Source organism: Callorhinchus milii, unplaced genomic scaffold (genome assembly GCF_018977255.1).
Source record: "Callorhinchus milii isolate IMCB2004 unplaced genomic scaffold, IMCB_Cmil_1.0 Scaffold12, whole genome shotgun sequence".
Classification (NCBI taxonomy): domain Eukaryota; kingdom Metazoa; phylum Chordata; class Chondrichthyes; order Chimaeriformes; family Callorhinchidae; genus Callorhinchus; species Callorhinchus milii.
Window position 1 is genome coordinate 14,245,354 of NW_024704753.1, and position 19,895 is coordinate 14,265,248.

The following is a 19,895-nucleotide window of genomic DNA, read 5'->3' on the forward strand; positions in this document are numbered from 1 at the left end:
CTGGATGTTTTTGGCAGATATCTTATTGCTTTGCATCCACTTTGCATTGGAGCCCAATCTGGATATATGAACGTACGAAAAGTCGGCATGTAAATGATGAACATTCTACTACAAATATAGTCTTTTTGAGACACTTTGATACTCAAGTACAAGGATTATTATTTTTATATTATATTATGCTCTTCAATTAGAAGCAAAGACCTAGTACTGAGCAATCATCTGTAATAGGGTATTGGTTCCTCTGAAGAGTTAACTGGTTGATCTTTGTTCAGTGACACCCTTCAGAGCTAATGTATTAATGTTGCAGCACAAAAGGAACAGCAATCGGTCACAATACCAGGGTCGATAGCTTCATATCAGATTCCTGATTTAAGCCTCGGACATCAGTACATCATAACCATCAGACCGGTGTTTGGAACAGAGATTGGACCAGAGACATCCATTGCAAAAAGACCTGGTAAGAACATGTGGTTATAGCAACACTGGGGAGATGATGATCAGGTAGGATAGAGTTGGTAAATGATTAGAAATACTTTCCTTCTTAAAACTGGGCAGCAATTCTTTCCACTTGGCTCCTACAAGTCAAAGCCTTAAAGATTAGGGTAGTCCTAGCTGGACAGGCAAACCTCACGGCCAGTATTCACAGTGGGAAACTATGTGGTTTGAGCTGGTTAAAATACAGCTATCCCCCAATTTAACTCTGACATTCCCAAATCTTAGCTCTTGATAATCTGCACCTAATCCATTTCTGGGAGTAGGTGAGTAAGGTGTGTCCCTCTAGAGAGAGTGCACCTTCCATTCCATACGAAGGAAATTTAGTGGAACAAATTGTGTAAGATGAGGTATAGGTTTCCAAGATCTTTGGACAAAGAAGTTCCATTGACCCATTCTATCTCATTCTACCTAATTACATTCTCTATCTTCTTCCCATAATAGCATCAAACTTAAATGAACACATAAATGACTTGGTTTATTCCACCGTGGTCTTTGCCTATAAAATACACAAGTCACTGCACAATAAATCCTATGAAGTGCTTTGAGATGTCCTCCCGACACAAAAGACGCTATATCAAATGCAAGGATGATTAGTATAGTTAAGTATATGAGATCCTATAAAATAGGCAGTTTGGAAGTGCCAACTGATCGTATCTTGTGCTTATTATTACTTCCAATATTCTTGTCCTTTACTACACTGAGCTTGTGAGCTTTGTGTCAACTACTTATGCTTGGTTACAGGGTGCAGCATGGCACAGGCGGACATTGTGTTTCTGGTGGATGGCTCCTGGAGTGTGGGCCAGGCCAATTTTGACAAGGTCAAGCAGTTCTTGTTTAACTTGGTGTCACAGTGGTCTCGCATTGGGCCTACTGGTACTCAGGTAGGGATATACCTCACTGATACTGTTACCTGTACCAGTCTTTAACAAGTAGATTTCTGAATACCAAAGGGCATCCATCTGGGCCCCAATAAAATACTCTGTGCTGAATTTGCCAATTCGTTCGATCCGTGGCGTTACTCTTTAGCGGTGAGGTTAACTAGTGATAAATAACATGCAGCAGTAATGAATGAGGTGCACATTTTGGAGTCTGCTGCTAGTACAAGCAAACATCTTTTAATGGGAAATCCCAAAGTAACAGGACTTCTGAGTTGGTGGTCAGTGGGTGATAGTCACTTTGGATCTGTTGTTTGGCACTATTGGAAAAGAGAAGGGAGTTTCTCCTAGTGACCTGGCTAACAATCCCCCAAGTTAAACTTAGTCATTCACTTTACGACTGTTTGTGGGACATTGCTGGGTGCAAATTGGCTACTGAGTTCACTTACAAAATACACAGTCACTGCATTCTGTGGTAAATCATGTGAAACTCTTTGTTGTTTCGACAAAGTGCTAAAGCCTGATAATGTGAGGATTGTTGTAATAATTCAATGCAACCCCATTGGGATAATTGGGGATTTCCACATCAAAGTTTCAAACATGAGCCTTTCTGAGTTTGACGGCCTTTCAGTTTCATACTATAGGATTTCTTAAATAGAGAACTGTAGAGACTTGGAAATTGGGTTGATAGGCCAGTTTCACTCTCCTCCAGCAAGGAGAGAAAAGTTCTTTGCATCAGTCCAGTCTGACTGTAGAAGCCATATCTCAGAGATATAAAACGGTCTGAAAATTTATATTTTAGACGATTTGCACCGATTCTGTTCAGTCAACATTGGTTTGTCTATTTATGTCCATCTCTATTTTCCAACCAGGTTTCAGTAGTGCAGTACAGTGATGCTGCTAGCATCGAATTTCCACTCAATAAATTCAGAACCCAGCAGGACCTACTCCGTGCCATCAGAGGGCTTCCATATCGGGGCGGAGGCACCATGACAGGTAGGGTTACCAATGACAAAAAACCTTCAGACACTTGAGGAGATAAAGGGATTTCTGTTCTCAGGTACAAATGAAATTTAAGTCTACAATAAAGTTCCTGTTCTCAGGTACAATGAAGTAGTGGCAGGACAATCCTATCAACTTGGATATACTAGCCTTGGAGCGGTTCAGTTATGGTTCACTAGATTGGCAGAGGGGGTGTGGTTCATTGCTTTGCATGGATGAAGTACCAAGTTCGTTTCTCGTTTGCACTTGAGAGGGATAAGCAGAGACTTTGGTATGAGAGATATTAAAGGGTATGGGAAAAGGATGGGATATTGTGGATTGAAAGAATTGCCTTGATCTAATAAACTGATGGAGCAGGTTCATTGTACAGAATGACCTTTGTCGACAGAGATGTATTTTCTCTTCCGTTTCTCGTCATCTAACTTCGCTACTAGTTCCATCAATGTCCTTTAGATTGCAATGATCTTCACTCCTTTTGCAGACCAATGGCTCAGCTCCTTGAACTCACCTGTGGACTTTGACAGAATCGGATTCCTTGTTTAATCAAGTTTGTTTGTAGCAACTTACCCTCAAAGCCAAAGCACTTACCATTGAAGGTCTTCAAGAATAACCCTGTCATAGCGTAACATTTCCCAAACTATTAGCGCAAAATGTATTTTTTGCATATTTGTTTTGACCTTTCTAGCATGTTTCTCTTCATTGCTCTCTATCATATTTCTGTGTACTTTTCCAGGCAAAGCGATAGATTTTGTACTGAGTTACATATTCCAGCGCTCAGCTGGGCAGAGATCCCAGGTCCCAGATTTGCTGGTTCTATTGACAGACGGAGGCTCTCAAGACAGCATTGTAGATGCAGTTAGAAGGGCGAAGGCAGCAGGTATTGTCTTTTTCATTTCTATTATTCTTCCCTAACTTTCACTTTTCTTTATCAGTTTGTCTCCCTCTCTCTTTCACCCCTCATCATTCTTTATTACAAGATCGTAAGATCAGTTTGATTGGAAAAAGGTCCCTTTGACCCATGTGATCTCATCCTTCCAGAATACCCACCCTGTCGACTTTGTATCACAGCCTTGAGCTGTTATTTAAATGTTATTTCTGGCCTGATCCACTTTTCCTGGTTATCCTGTTCTCATTGTCAATTACCCTCTGGGTAAAGAACTACTTCCTGGTGCCTGTCCTGAAATTGCCCTTTGCCACTCTTGACCTGTGTCCTCTTGTTCTACTGCCTTGGTAGATCTTAAAGTGTTGATCTAGGGTTTACGTTTTCCATCCCATTTAAACGTTGTATATTTCTATCAAGTCCTCTCTTAGACATCTACTTTCAAGACTGAAGAGCCCTATGTTGTCTATTCATTGCTCCAAGCTTCATTCCTCTAACACTTTGTTACTCTCCTCTGCACTGCCTCTACATTATGGGCTTGACCCTCTTATGTGGCAATAAACAAAACTGTATGCAGTTCCATCTCTCTTTCTCCCTCACCATTCACTCTCTCTTTCTCCTTTTCTCTTTCTCTATGGAATAACTTAACTCACACACAATCCCCCTTCAATAGGCTTCGTTCTACTGTGGCTTGTCTTCTTCAGACGGTGTTTCTGATTGGAACTTATTGAGACAAATGGCTGCTAACGTTTCAATTCCCTTTGCTTTGACGTCAGGCATATATCTGTACGCAGTAGGAATTGCTGAGGCTGATATCAATGAGCTGCGGACTATTGTCACTGACGGAGACCCCAGGAACATTGTCTACGCAGAGAATTTTAACTCATTGGCACAGTTTGAAGGAGCCCTCGGAGATGCGATCTGCACATCAGCTAGCCGGCCTAATGTAAGTGCCAAATGTACTTCAACACTTGGCTCATATTAGCAGAGACCCATAAGAGGAAAAAAAATGTTCTTAGTTATTCCCTCATTCTCCTTTCTGATTTGAACCACAACGTGCTGCCTCCCAACCCCCGCCCCCACCCCCTCACACACACCTATAGTTGTCAGGGATTCATTGACACCAACTCTATCATCACCCCTTTGCATCATCAAGCTGTTTCTTAGACAAGACCAGTGTTTTCTCTCTAACTCCTACCACCCTTCCCAATTCCTGGGTCACATGCCCAGCTCTTTCTTCTGGTGCAACACATTGGGGGTGGAGGGCGGGTGGGGAGCGAATAGGTTGAGATGCTTTCCAATCCTCGTGAGAAAGTGGATCCAGTATTGGGGGGAGTCTATGAAGATTTCCACCCAGAGTTTCACTGACCAACAGATCTCTGCCATTGTACTGTAAGTACATTGTTACTTCAGTGCAAGTAAAATCATTTGAATCTTTTTTCAGGTTCAACCTACAGCACCCTGTGGCACTAAGTGCCGAAAGGTAGGTACATGAAGGCTTTCTATCCCTGGACAAAGCTGGATTTCGAGATCCTTTGTCCAGGTTCATTAATGCCCAATCTAATAAGATCACATTCTCTCCAATGATCCATCTACTAAACACCCTCCTGTTCACTGAGACACCCCGTACTGTGATCATGACCTGGATAGGACACTGGAGCAAGGTGCTTGACATTGAGGGCGAGGGGTTTAACTGCTAATCATCTAACGGCAAAAACCCCTCTTCACACAAAGGTGATGGGTAATTACTCCAATTACTACCCGATTCCTGCCATTTGGTGGCGACAACACATAGAATACTCAACAGCTCAGTTTTTCCAAAGACTTCAGCAAGAAAATTGGTTCAACAATCATACTTTATGAGAGAAGAGTTCAGAAGCATAATAATAATAATACTTTCATTTGATATCGCGCCTTGTCACGTTGTTGAGACGTCTCAAAGCGCTTCGCAGAATATATTGATAAAGTATATAAAGTATATTGATACTTAGGACATTAGTGTGCTACTCACTAATGTATTAGTCACACACTGTACACTATTGTATGGTGAGTGGCACAGTGTATCCCAGTCAGTGTGACAATGAGTCCCAGTCGGTTTTGACACAGTAAAACATGCTGGGGATTTGCATGGATTGGAGGAGCTCAGTAACTACATGTCCAAGATGCTCAGAGCGTGCATCTATTTTAACTGTGACCAAAACAGCGCACATAACAAAAGCCAAATTAAATCAATATCACTCCCAACACCATGACCACCGTAACTCACTTCCCATATTATTCCTAATATAACTCCATTACCACATTATTCTACCACAACTCCATCTCACCCCTGCCGTAACTCTGCTACACATTGCATGCATAATGTGGTGTCTCAAACTTGTTGCAATGCCTGACTGTTCTTTCACTTGTTGATTTGGGGTGTAAAGTTTTGAACATCTGTAAAACGCTTCATTCTGTAACCAGATCACTGACACTCCAGGCATGTTCTGATTCCAGAAACGTTCCTAGGTTCTGTGTGTTCCAACAACCGGTTACTCCCGCCTGTACCAAATGCACAGAAAATATAACATGCTTTGTTGCTGTCTCCTCAGGGTAAAAGAGGCAGAACTGGGCCTCCGGGACGTGATGGAGAGGCTGTGAGTATTCTCTTACCCGCACAAGCAGTTTCTCAAAGACTTTTTAAGTGTAGCGACGGTTAAATTGGAGAACTAATCACACTCGCACGTCTCAGCGGCGAGAGGAATCTGCGTGGTTGTCATGTTAACGCCTGAGTTTCACCTCTTCATTTGGTGCCCCCATAAGTATCTAGCTGAAGGTGGCCTCCAATAACAATTGTATAGAGCCTTTCACGTCATGGATGACTCTTGCTTCCCACTCTCCAGGACCCCCACCCCCACCCTGATGATTCACAGTTCAAGGCTATGTGTCGGCCTGCCTCACCACTTCCGCCCCTGAATCAGAGGCTGTGGGTTCAAGCCCCACGTTGGAAATTTGAGCTCACGGCACTGGATGGCTGCTGCATTGGCATGGGCTGTTAGTCAAGTGAACCGGGATTGTGATGGGATGTGATCTCATTTCTGGCACTCGCTGTCTTAGTCCTGCTACTCCAGTGGACCCCTCACCTTGAGGTGTCACGGCTCAACACCCAAGGGTGAAAGTGGAGTGGAGGAGATCATAAATAATTGGCTTGTGGAAGAAACTGCAAATTTCTGATACCAATATAAACTTGCTTCCATTCAATTCCAGTGAATTCACAATGAACAGAAGAGCTTGTGTGTAGCTGTGAGACGAAAGCAGGGCTGTATTGTTTTGGGGGGGTTTATCTGTTGGTGTCTTCCTTTGCCAGGGTCGGCCAGGCTTGCCAGGCCCCCAGGGACCCCAAGGCCCAAGCGGACCCCCGGGATCTCCAGGGAGACCTGGGGTCATCGATCCCAACTACCCAGGATTGAAGGGGCTAAAAGGGGAACGGGTAAGTGCATTGTGATGTGAAACCACCTGCTGTAGAACTCCATTACTTACACCCTGTTATTGCATGAAGGGTGTTGTTCATAGCACATTTTCACCTGTGGAATTCTGGAATTTTCTCCCCCCAAAAAGCTGTAGATCCTCGTTCAATTGAAACTTTCAAGACTGAGATTGATAATTATTTGCTAGGGAAGGGTATCAAGGGATGTGGAGAAGAGGTGGGTAAATGGAGTTAAGGTACAGATCAGCTATGATCTAATAGAATGTTGGAACTGGCTCTAGGGGCTGAACAGCCTGCTCCTGTTCCTATGTTCCCAACAGAGATTCGCCTTTAGCACAATTGGGGTGTGGACCCTGAGATTTACTTACCCCCAAAATATCCAGCCAGAAGGAAGTGACATCAATGGCAACCTCATGATCTGGAACTCGGCCATTTTGGCTTCCCCGCGCCAGCTGGTGTTTTGAAGCTCTCTCGCTGCGCATGTACTCAGTGAATGAGGAAGTCCTGCCGGGAACTCGTGCTCCAATATAAGGCTGACTGGGATTTCATGGACGCCCGAAAGCTCCTATGTTATGACAGAGCTGCACTCTGAATTCAATTTGTGAAGTGAGCATTTTAACAAGCTTATTGAGTGGGGATAAGTAACAGAAACTTATCTGCTTTCCAGGGATACCCTGGGAGAGATGGGGTACCAGGATCCCCAGGTTCAGTTGGCATACCGGTAAGTAACACAGTAGCGAGCGGCAGGATCTTGGGTGGGGAAAGGAAAAGGAAATTGCAAATGTTCTTGACTGCCCTTAATTGATTCAGATACAGTAGACTCCTGATAACTCGTTACTCCAAAGGAAAAGAGCTCAGTGACTAGTTATCCAGAGTGGTGAGTTAAGCATATTTATAAATACATAAATGAATATGGCAGCATGGTAACTTAAGTGGTGGTGACACGTTAAACCAGGATTGAGTTATTGGGAGTTCAGTGTAGTTTTAGTAGCCTGGGAGTGAATTAACCCCACATTAACAATATATGTTGCTTTAGAATTTTCTTTGGTCAGCCGGGTGACTGACACGTGTGGAAACCCATCATCACCATGCTTAAGAGCATCCAAACCAAACTGTGTGAGAGTTCCACATGGAGATTTCCCCTGTGTCTGGAATGGAATGCAAACTCTCTCCCTGGAAGAACGGAGTCCTGTAGCTCAGTGGTTAGAGCACTCGCTTTGCGAGCGGAGAGACCTGAGTTCAATTCCAGGCAGAGGGCGAAACCTTGGGCAAGTTTCCTTACTCCACACAGAGCCTAATAAAAATCCCTCCAAAAAAACAAAACAATAATACATTGGTCATCTTCAATCCATGACTGTTTGTGGGGCATTGCTGTGCGCAATTGGCTGCCGCATTCGCCCACAAATATACAGTCAATTCACTTTACAGTATATTCTGTGAAGCACTTTAGGACGTCTAGAAGACATGAAAAGCGCTATATCAAATGCAAGGATTATTATTATTATTATTAACGCACCCTGCTTGTCTAATTCCAGAGATTGGATAAAGTAGACACTGAAGGACTGTTTCTCCTGGTAGGAGAATCTATAACCAGGGGTCACAGTCTTAAAATTAAGGGTCAGCGTTTTAGAACAGAGTTGAGGAAACATTTCTTCTCTCAAAGGGTAGTGAATTTATGGAATTCACTACCCCAGAAGGCTGTAGATGCTCAGTCCTTGAACATTTTCAAGGCTAAGACTGACAGATTTTTAAAATATAGAGGGATTAGGGGATATAGGGATAGGGCAAGTAATTAGAGGTAGGTCAGAAGATCAGCCATGATCTTATCAAATGGCGGGGCACAGGCTCGAGGGGCCCAATGGCCTACTCCTACTCCTGATTCTTATGTTCTTATGTAACAGACAAAGCTGGAGTTCACAGCTGGAGTTTTAACTAAAGCCATATAGCTTTTCACTGATAGCACTATCTGGGAAGCTTCCTGCTGCTTGTCCAGCTAGAACCACCCCAGATTATAACTAGCCAACAGCCGTATGTGATGGGTGATGGGCTTGGTGAGCAGGATTTCTGTTGCCACTGTTGATATCTGCTTTATGCTGTGTTAAACGTTGTACTTTTTGAATGTAGGGAAGACAAGGAGATTCTGGAATCCGGGGCACTCCAGTAAGTACAATAACTTACAAGAGCTACTTTTGTTTTGGAGTCTTGTAGTCACTTGATAGCCTATTTCGTTGCTGAGCCATCTTACTACGGGTGAATATCATGCGATCGTTTCCATGGTGACTGCATACTTCATCCTAACGTAGAGTGGAAAGCTCTGTACGTACAGTGCTCATTAATGGGACTTTACCGTAACTGTGAAGATTGTGGGGTAAAAATGAATGGATCTTATTGACATTGGCTTGAAGCAGACTGATCCGAGATGGAACACAGTTGGTAAATTGAGTGGAGTCTCAGTTACTGTTTGTGTGTCACTTTGTGGTGCCAGGTAAGGGTGGACTTGTTGAATGAAAAATATTTGCTTCCTATTCCAGGGACAACCCGGCATTCCAGGAGCCGCAGGTCTGAAGGGAGAGCGAGGCGAAAGAGTACGTACCTGCTGTGCTGTTAACAGATTGGGGAACTGGGATTGCTGCTGATTTTGAGAGTGCATATGGGAAGGGGGGGAAGCAGACAGAGGTTCTAGCAAAGAATACTTCAACCATTTGCCTGAAATTTCGTACATGTCCTACTCTATTTCCAATTATATGAATTTTATGACGCTTTGTTCTGTGCTCACAAATTGACATATGAATGTGTGGAACCATTTGATTAGATACAGGTTGGATCTCTCTGTTGCTGGACAAGCTCTAAGATTCTAAATGGAGTTGGGAAAGTCAAATGCAGAACAATGCTTTCAGATATGTCAAGGGAGCAGAGTAAGAAGGATACAGGTTTAGAGTTTACAAGGGACAATTTCAGGACAGATACCAGGAAGTATTTATTTACCTTAGAGGGAAGTTAACAACTGGAACAGGGTTACTAGGAAGGGTGGTTAAGGCTTGGACTCATTTAAGAAAGAGCTTGATGCTGTGATGGGAGGATGGGAGGTTGGGTGGAAGGATGAGATCAGGTGGGCTGAAGGACCTTCTTTGTCCAATCTATTCTCATGATTGTGTGATCTTGTGGGTTGAGTTTTGGGGCAGACGCAATCCAGTTTTGAGTGGGTTGCTAACCCCCCACACCACAAAATCTCTGCTAAATGGGTGTTTTTTTAATTAGGACACAGGACTGATGGAGAGAGATATCAAGATAGATCACTGGTGAAAGCCAAATGCTTCTCTGTGTTCCTTAGTACGTTCTGACATGAAAGGCACTTTACAAATCTAATTTGTTAAGGTGTGAAGGCACGTTATTAGGCGGCAGTATAGAGGGGAATCTTTGCCGCTGATGGAAAGAGGGCATGAAGAGAAGGAAAATATTTATGAATATATTGCTATTAAAATAATATAAAATATTTAAAATTCACCCAGTGCCTTGCTGCAGTGAACACACTTAACCAGTGCCCGCTGTTGCTTCTCTTTGCGATGGGAGCGCAGGGAGTGTGTTGGAGCTCGTGCAGTGCATTTGCTGGGAAGCCTTATTGAGAAGTGATCATTCAGGAAGAGTCAGGAAGTACAAGGGTTAAATTTGGGAATTTTGTTTCCTTTTTAGGGGGAACCTGGTTCAGTGATTGGTGGAGGAACAGGATTCCCTGGGAGAAAGGGAGAACCTGGTTTAAATGTAAGTAAAGATTCTCGTACTATAATAATATTAATAATAGAATTAGATTTTGTCAGCCGGGTGCCTGTCACATGCAGGGTCACCATTAGGGTGCTTAACAGTATCCAAACAAGATTTGAGAGTTCCACATCTCTATACCACTTACACATGGAAATCTTTCTGTGTTTGGAAAGGAATGCATGCTCTCTCCCTGGAGGATCCATCCTAATTGTCTAATTACGGAAGGTAATAGACTCCAGAGTGTGCTTTGGGATAACTGCAGGAGTTTAACCAGCTAAATCAGCATCGCTTTCCATTGAGAGCATTGTCTAGCAGACCTCCCAATGCTATCCAGCGAGGATTTCCCTACTCGTTAGGACTTGCAGGGCTGATGGGAGCCAAGTAGGAAGAATCCCTGTTTCCCGTGCCTGGTCTGCCTCTCCATGTCATCAGCAGGGCCCTGGAATAATAATAATTTCTTGCATTTGATAAAATACTTTTGGGCGTCCTCATATCCAGCCTCCACTACCACCCCACCCCATCTCCCACTCTGTTCAGAATTCCACTTGCCCCTGTGAAACACTCTGAGATGTTTTCCTGGATTTACTGTTACCGTCTTTGTTTCTCCATAGGGAGCTCCTGGCTTACCTGGTATTCCAGGTTTACGAGGAGAATCTGGAATACATGGACAACAAGGACCACAAGGTCCCACCGGCCCTGCAGGACCCCCTGGCAGATATGTCAAGGTGCGTATTGCAGCAAGTGAACCACAGGCTGATCTTGGTCTGAACGCTGTGGTCACGAAGCACATTGCGGTGAGATGGTAGCGGGATAAAACACTCTTGGAGATGGATTACGAGGTGCTTTTAAACAACCATAGAGGAAGGAGCGACATCTTTCTGTAATCTCTTGACTAGGTTTTGCTCAACGCCTCCTGCTTTGGGAATATTCTCTAGCTCATTGGAGTGTCAGATATCAAGAGCTGTAAATCACTGGGATGTCCGAGAGGCAGAGAGAGCTAGTTGCTGCAGTCTCACTGTTTGTACCATTACCAACAATGAGGTTTGTATGTATCAAGCCCAGAAGAATACTTCAAGGCAGCTGGACAAGAGGACACAGGCTCAAGCTGTGGAGAGCAGATTTAGGACGGAAGCCTGGAAGTATTTCTTTACATAGAAGGATAATTCACAGTGGGGTTGGGAAACCAGGAAGGATAGTTGAGACCAAGGATGATGGGTCTCATTTAAGAAACAGCTTGATGCCGTGATGGGAGAATGGTAGGGTGGGGATTTTGGAAGGCTGAGATCAGATGGGCCACAGGGCCTTCTTGATCCAAACATCTGTTGTGATTGAGCCCTTATTGTGCTATCTTTCTGTTGCAGGGAGAGAAAGGAGAACCAGGCGACAGGGTAAGAGAATTTCCATTTAATCTTTTGGTGTTTGACAAAGAGGGTTCCCCCTCAGGCTCCAGATCTGGTTTCTTGTACAACAGTCACCTTTCTTCACTGTCAAAGCCGAAACTCACTGCACCTAAAGTCTCCTACTTTTAACTCAATCATTATTTTCTTTGAGGACCTCAAGACTTCTCTCCCTACATTATAAAGACTTGGCATCACTCCAGTCTTGGGCATCCCCAGTTATTGCTTCTCATTCTATTCCACCTTTCCTCCATTCAGTAAACACCATTTGTCCCACTGTTGGTGGCTGAGCCTTCAGCCACTGTATCCCCGCTCTCTGGAACTCCCATTTCGGAGTCTATTTTCCTTGCGCCCAACCCTCTGCCTTCAAAATTGTCCTAAAGGCACTACATAAACAAAACATGCTGTTTTAACCCTGGTCCTGGCCCTGTGAATATTGGTCGTTTGCCCAGTTCCTGAATAGTAATAAAAAAAACTNATATGACAACGACGACAACTTGCATGTATATAACCTACCCTCACGCAGGATAGCGTCCCAGAGCGCTTGACGATAGCGGAGCCTGACGTCAAGCCGGGGGGAGGTGACCGTAGGCACGGTCGAAGAGGAAGGTCTTCCAGGTGCGGCCTGAGAATGGGAAAGGAGGGGCCAGGCGGAGGGATTGAGGGCGAATGATGCAGAGTTTCGGGTGTAGTGGCTTTGGCAATTCAGTTTCAAAGCATGAAGTGCAGTGGACTAGAGAAGCTCAGCAATGACTCGCCTCTCCTCCCGCAGGTTGTGGTGGGACCGGGCACTGAAGTTGCCATGAAAGGGGAGCGCGGAGACGCAGTGAGTATCACAACATCAGAATCCTACAGATTCCCCAGAGATACTTTGCCAGTGCTTACTTATTGTGGAGTCTGTAATATATTGGTTAGAGCCCTCAACTCGAAAGCGAGAGGACCTGGGTTCGAATCCCGGGCGGGGCGAAACCCTAGGCAAGTTTCCTTACTCCACGCAGCTCTATTTACTTAGAAGTAAGTAGGAAACTGCTTGTTAGTTGATTGACGGATCATTTTTTCCGGGGGTAATAATCCCGTCAAATAAAATAATGATAATAATTTGGTCACTTAATCCACGATTTGTTGTGGGACACTGTTGCTCGCAATTGGCTACCCACAAAATATACAGGTGTAGAATATTACAGCACAGAAAGAGGCCATTCAGCCCATCATGCCTGTGCCGGCTCTTTGGAAGAGCTACCCAAACAGTGCCACTCCCCCGATCTTTCCTCATATCCTTGCAAATGGTTCCCTTTTGAATGTTGTTATTGAATCCGTTTCCGCCACCCTTTCAGTCAGTGCATTGCAGACCATAACAACTCACTATGTATGTAAAAAAAAAATTCTCATCTCCGCTCTGGTTCTTTGGCCAATTATCTTAAGTCTGTGTGACCTACTGGCCAGTCAATTCACTTTACAGTATTCTGTGAGATGTCTCAACGACACGATGAGGCGTTATATCAAGTGCAAGTGGTACTGACGACGTCTCTTCTGCTTTAAGGGTCGTCCAGGGGAACCGGGCATCCCAGGGTCCAGGGGATCAACGGGGCTGACCGGCCAGAAAGGCGACAAGGTGAGAACTGATTCTCTTCAATTTCTGATTCCTCTTTGTCTGGCGGAGGTGAAAATTAATTCTGGAACCTTACGTGTCTGTGTTTCCAGGGCAACGCGGGCGAAGGTTTGCCAGGGGCGCCGGGACGAGCCGGAGAACCAGGTGACCGGGTTAGTCATCTAGAATATTCCGCGATTGTCGCACTCCTTTAGGGTGTAATGGATGAGGGAAAGCGGGACACATAGTGGGGGGCGGCTGTGGAATGACAGTGCTGAATGGGGGGAGGGGTTTCTCAACCGCACCAAACTCTGCACGTCCATCACCCCAATCCTCGCCATGCTCCCCTGTCTCTCAGCGGATCGACCCTCATGGTCCCGTCCCTCACATATCAATCCCTTCAGGACCTAGCACCTCCCTGACCTCCTCCTACCGCTCCCCTCTGCTAGGCCTACAAATGCGAAGAGTTTCCATTGGAAGTTTCACGATCCCTTACAATGTCTGAGCAATGGACAGTATCTCCTCTGTGGCCGAGCGTAGACCTTGCCATGAAGCCAAGCAAGGAGCAAACTGACATAGCCAGTGTTGCCTGATGGGCGGTGGGTTTGCTGGAGGCCTAGGGTCGGATTGCTTTGGTAACGTTTTGGGATATTTTTCCTGTTTTGTATGTAATTCATTTGAAATGTCATCATTTTCCAAGATGCTTAATCATGCTTAATTATCCACGATGCTTAATAATCGGTCACGCTCTCTACTTTTTGTTTTGTTGTCACAGTTTCTTTCCTTCCGATCTTGTGTTTCTCCAGTGTGTTTATATCCTGTGGGCTTTAGCTCCAGGCTATTAACAAACCTGTCTTTGGTCATTAATGTCTCATTTAGGGTCCCAGGGGAGCTCGGGGCGAGTCTGGTGACAAGGTACGTTTGTGATTATTGTTTAGAAATAGTGTTTTGTTTCTGTTGGAATATTGAGTTTAAATACTGAATTTATTTTCCTCCCCTCCTCTTCCTCTTGTCTCTTTCTGTCTGTCTCTATCTCTCTATCTCTGAATCTCTGTGTGTGTTTGTGTGTGGTCTGTCTGTCTCTTTCGGTCTGTCTGTTTCTCTCTCTCTGTCTTTCTCTATCTCTCTGACGCTGACTCTCTCTCTCTCGGTCTGCGTGTCTGTGTGTGTGTGTATCTCTCTCTGTCTGTCTGTGTGTGTGTCTGGGTGTCTCTCTGTCTGGGTGTATGTGTGTGTGTATGTGTCTTTCTCTGTCTCTACAGTGCTTTTCCGTAAACGGAAAATCTGTGATTGAGGTACTTGACAGACACTCTCTTTATTTGCTGGACAGGGCGACAGAGGGCAGACTGGTGAATCAGGTCCCCCAGGTCCAAGGGTAAGTGCTTCTCCTGCATAAATGTGTCTGATTCCCTTTGAGCAGTGACTGGAGGAACTGAACCTGTTTTCATTGAAACAGAGAGTTTGAGGGGAGACTAATTTGGTTTGACTGTGAGGAAACGTCTTCTGAAAATCCAAGCAGGATATCCCCCAGTTTAGTTCAGTTACTTCCTGATAACACTATGAATGACCCGGAAATTGGATGCATTGGGTTGGTAGATGTTAATAATAATGTTAATATGCATATAAGGCGCTATATCAAAAATGCAAGGATTATTATTAATGCATAGTGCCAATGGGAATCATGGAATAATGAACTAAGTTGTGTTGCATTATTCCTTTGTAGGCAGAAAGGGGATCAGAAGGACCTCCTGGTCTCAAGGTAAGTGGACTTCCATCTGTTAACTTGTGCAATTTAGGAAAATGAACTATGTTTTCCTTCAGTTTTTTTTTCCCCTTGTCCTTTTGGGAGCGAGTTTAGTCCCCCTGGGTATCTGACACACGCAGAAACTAATCACTGTGCTTCAGAGCGTTCAAACCAGAATAAGAGTTCCATATGTGTATGTGGCACCTACATAAGGAAATTCATCTGGGTCTGGAATGGGATGAAACACTCTCTCCCTCGAGGTGACGCACCTGGCTTACTTAATCCTTGAGAGGTGCAGGTTGGCAAGAGGCAAGGATTGGGGACCTCAGTGTATAATCAGCTAAAACTACATAACTTGTCTATTGAGAGCACGGTCTGGCAAGCTTCCTGATACTTGTCCAGCGAAGAACACCCTACCTGTTAGGGCTTTGGCTTGCAGGCTTAACAGGAATTGAGTGACAAAGATCCCTTCCCCCCACTGAATGTTCTGGCTCTCCAAGTCCTGCCAATGAGCTTGGCTGGCTGGGCTGTCATCAACAGTGCCGTGGAGTACTGGAAATCTGTCTATCCTCCCATAAAGACATAGGCTAAAGGCAGCAAAGAGAGAGGATCTGCCTGAGGTTGAACTGTCTCTGAGGAGACTCACTCGCTGAGGTTGAGCAGGTCATGGTTTAAGGCACTGCTGAGGATTGCAATTCCATTTGGCTCATTTTTTTTGTTCTAACGCACTTGGGAAAGCCATCATCCTGCTCAAGAGTATCTAAACCAAACTGAGATTTCCATACATCCCATATACACCTACACATGGAAATCCCAGAGATAAATTGTTGGAATGGAATGCGCACTCTCTCCCTGGAGAGACACGTCCTCCTTACCCAATTCTGGAAGGTATCAGGCGCAGGCTGGCAAGAGGCCAAGTACTCCAGAGTGCGCATTGGAGCACTGCTGGAGTCTAACCAGCTAAAACCACATAGCTTGCCATTGACTCATCAACATGTCCCCAGCCTTGGAAGGCTAATCTTGATGGTGACCCATGGTCCTAGCTGGACAGGTCCCACAGTGTGTGGTAACTGATATCATTTCCTAATGTGGTAAATGGCTGGAGTTGTGATACAGTGTTGTACAATCTCTGTTGTCAGGGTGAACGAGGAGAGGTTGGTTTGGCCGGACTTCCAGGAGCACCTGTAAGTACCAGCATCGCTGTGGACTGGCCTCTGAAATGCTGAGATGCGACAGTGGGTCATAAATGGGGCTCTGCAGTTTATTTCGTAGAGTGACACAGGCTGTGCAGGACGGAAACAGGCCATTTTGCCCAAATCATGTGCTCAAATGAAGATCCTCACCTGCAATAGAATCCCGTAACTCCCTTTCGAGCAACTAAAATGTTTGGGGTTAGCTGTAAACTTGGCATTTTGTATTGCCAAAAAAGCTCCTTAAAAAAGAGTTGAAGTGAAAATGTTGCTACCGGGATCTTTCAGGAGATATTAATCCCGGTCAAAAATCAATTTTGACAAGGGGACAATCATTCAGGCTGACTCTCCAGTGCAGTACCGGGGGAACACCGCGTTGTCGGAGGTGCTGTCCTTCGGATGAAGTGTTAAAAACAGATCATGACCCTGTGCTCCTCAGCGCTGCTCAGTCATGCGTTATGATTGAGGTCGATTGTACTGGAACACCGGTAGAATAAGCTTACAAACTTTTAACACAGAAAAGCAGCAGCCAAGCAATCGAGAGAAACTGAGCTCATTGTAATGACCTTTTCTGGCCATTGGAGAGTCCCCTCAGCAGACCTTCTGCTACAGCACATCTAACATTTAGCATTAAGCGAATAGTCAGTGCTATGCATTACTGCCTGGAATATTTTGATACTTTCCCTTCAAAAATGAACTGGATTTCTCTCCACTTTGCTCCGTGTCTACTCTGGGGAAAGCAGTGTTTTATTTGCCTGCAAATACACAGTCACTATACTTTATAGCGAATCCTGTGAAGCACTTTGAGACTTTTCAACGACATGATAGGATATATCAAATGTATGGATTATTATTATGGTTAAGCTTAGGAATTTCTCCAAAGCAGGGAACTTGGAAATGCCAGCTGATCGGGTCTTGTGATTCCTGCAGTAACGACCGCTCTGTTTCCTTACACAGGGGCTGCCTGGAGCTGTTGGGCCCAGAGGTGAACAGGTGAGAATATCTCTTCATCACAAGCTGCTTTGAACGAGAAAGCACCGTTGAGTCCATGCCATTTATTCCCATCTCCGCAGCCTGATCTGGCCACCCCACCTGCCTAGACCGACACGACAGCGCAGTATTAGACGATCCCTTGCATCGCTGGTTGTTATTGTCCTTCAGATGATGTGCTAAGCTGAAGGCCAGGCTGCTCATGCTTCAGAACATTGGACGTTAAAATCCCAGAGGAAATAGTTTCTCCCGCTGCCTTGGCCAACCATCTGATACATTGATTATTCACTTCACTGCTGTTTGTAGGACCTTGGTTCCGCATTTGACTGCATGAAAAAGAACCACGCTTTGCAGTAGTTACTCTTTTTTTTGAGATGTTTTAACACAATGATGTTGTAAAAACATGAGGTATTTTTTTTCTTTACTTTCCTGACCCAATCCTCATTCTCCCAGTGTCCTGGCCAATAGTCCCCAGATAAAATTGGTCATTCACTTCATGGCTCTTTGCGGGACTTTGCCGTGCTCCAACAGACTGTGTGTTTACACATGAAATACACAGTCACTACACTCTACATTAGATCCTGTGAGACGTTCTTAGACATTTCAACAATGTGGCAAGGCGCTGTATCGAATGCCAGGATTATTAATCTTTAATACTGTGTTACTACTGGATCGCTATCGCTGAATCGATTGATTTCAAGATCCTCACACTCGTCTTCAAATCCCTTCATGCCCTGGTAACTCCCTACCTCTCTGATCTCCACTGCCTCCACCCTGGTCTCCTGTATGTCCCTCGTGGCCTCCGTTCCACCATCGGCGGCCGCACTTTCAGCCATTACGACCTCAAACTCTGGAACACTCTTCCTTTATCCCTCCGCATTGTCCTTTCCTTCCCCATCTCACCTGAAGACCTCCCCCTCTCCTGGCTTGGCATCGTGCTCTGCCACTGTCAAGCTCTCTGGAAAGCTGCCCTATGTGAGGGGTGCTATATAAATGCAAGTTGTTGTTGTTATACACTCCTCTTCATCTGTTGTTTCCTGATGTTTATTAGGGAAAACAAGGAAGACCTGGAGATCCTGGTGAGACTGTGAGTACTGAACCTTCAGATAAATCCATTCCAGTGTCTCAGACAGTTCGCATCAGTGGCTGTTAAAAAAAACATTTAACACTGTTTTTGTGAAATCATAACTGTCATTCATTACTAAATAAAATTTATTTGAAGAGCTTGGGCTGACTTCCGTGGAGTTTACCATCAGTAATTTTGAAACTATTAGTATGGTTTGCAAATGTATTCATTTATTTAATCTCATGTTCGTTGATTTATTCAAGTATTTACCTTAATTTAATTATTTAGTGTTCGTTTAAGTAGGCATTTAATTTGTTTCATTTATTATTGAATCAATTTCATTCATTGTTTGTCCAGCTAGGACATAATTTAGCAACAATTATCCTCAAAGTTATAGCGCAACAGAATCTAGGATTTTATGTGCAGTGCAGTCAGGGCTGCAGTGCCAATCCCTGCCAGCGGGTGGCACTGGTGGGCACTGATTTCCTTCAGCTCAATGGCACCACCTTCAGGTTCTTGGTGGAGCTGCAGCATTTCTGAAACTTTTCCAAAGTACTTAATAATAAAATAATAATAATCCTTGCATTTGATATAGCGCTTTTCACGTTGGGAGGACGTCCCAAAGCGCTTCACAGAACACACTGTAAAGTGAATTGACTGTATATTTGTGGGCGAAATGCAACAGCCAATTGCGCACAGCAATGTCCCACAAACAGTCGTGGATTGAAAATGACCAATTTATTATTGTTTTTGGTTTTGGAGGGTTATTATTAGGCTCTGTGTGGAGTAAGGAAACTTGCCCAAGGTTTTGCCCTCTGCCTGGAATTGAACTCAGGTCTCTCGCTTGCAAAGCGAGTGCTCTAACCACTGAGCTACAGGACTCCACTTGATTTGAAGGCATGAATTTGTTTTAACGTTCAGCGTTTCGCCCACAAATATACGGTCAATTCACTTGACAGTCTGTTCTGTGAAGCGCTTTAAGGTGTCGAGAAGACGCGAAAAGCGCTATGTCAAATGCAAGGATTATTATATTATTATTGTTGAGCTTGGGAAGAGACATTGCCTGTTGTGTGTGGGGATTTATACAGGTGTTCAATGTTTTCTAACTGCGCCGGTGCATGATGTGATCCAGGGTCAGACTGCGCTGGGCCAGAGAAACTGGTTTGAGGCAAGGCTGCGTTACTGTGATGATGGGCGTACGTGTATGATGGATACCCCGGTTATCTGAGTACAGGTATAGTGTAACTGTAGTAACTCTTTCGTTATGCCGCAGATCCCAGGGCCAGCAGGAAGCAAAGGGTCACAGGTAAGGAAATCTCTATTACATTCCAGGGCATCAAGGTTGGCAATGGCAAACCAAGCCTTTGGTTCAGTCTCATTAGCTCGGTGCAGTACCTGTCTGTCTGTCTGTCTGTCTGTGAGTGTGTGTGTGTGTGTCTGCCT

At 44.6% G+C, this 19,895-nt stretch overlaps 1 protein-coding gene across 1 annotated transcript in view; it reads left to right on the forward strand.

The window, feature by feature from the left end:
• Nucleotides 1-19,895, forward strand: part of col7a1 (collagen, type VII, alpha 1) — a 99,120-nt gene that overhangs the window by 14,146 nt on the left and 65,079 nt on the right. The window contains exons 17-40 of the mRNA XM_042339701.1: nt 308-457; nt 1,237-1,376; nt 2,243-2,366; nt 3,106-3,249; nt 4,029-4,198; nt 4,697-4,735; nt 5,844-5,888; nt 6,599-6,721; nt 7,386-7,439; nt 8,843-8,878; nt 9,250-9,303; nt 10,409-10,477; nt 11,089-11,202; nt 11,839-11,865; nt 12,647-12,700; nt 13,415-13,486; nt 13,576-13,635; nt 14,342-14,377; nt 14,793-14,837; nt 15,186-15,221; nt 16,346-16,390; nt 17,354-17,389; nt 18,438-18,473; nt 19,726-19,758. Of these exons, the coding sequence (XP_042195635.1) occupies nt 308-457; nt 1,237-1,376; nt 2,243-2,366; nt 3,106-3,249; nt 4,029-4,198; nt 4,697-4,735; nt 5,844-5,888; nt 6,599-6,721; nt 7,386-7,439; nt 8,843-8,878; nt 9,250-9,303; nt 10,409-10,477; nt 11,089-11,202; nt 11,839-11,865; nt 12,647-12,700; nt 13,415-13,486; nt 13,576-13,635; nt 14,342-14,377; nt 14,793-14,837; nt 15,186-15,221; nt 16,346-16,390; nt 17,354-17,389; nt 18,438-18,473; nt 19,726-19,758 (1,742 nt within the window). The remainder of the gene's footprint in view (nt 1-307; nt 458-1,236; nt 1,377-2,242; nt 2,367-3,105; nt 3,250-4,028; nt 4,199-4,696; nt 4,736-5,843; nt 5,889-6,598; nt 6,722-7,385; nt 7,440-8,842; nt 8,879-9,249; nt 9,304-10,408; nt 10,478-11,088; nt 11,203-11,838; nt 11,866-12,646; nt 12,701-13,414; nt 13,487-13,575; nt 13,636-14,341; nt 14,378-14,792; nt 14,838-15,185; nt 15,222-16,345; nt 16,391-17,353; nt 17,390-18,437; nt 18,474-19,725; nt 19,759-19,895) is intronic.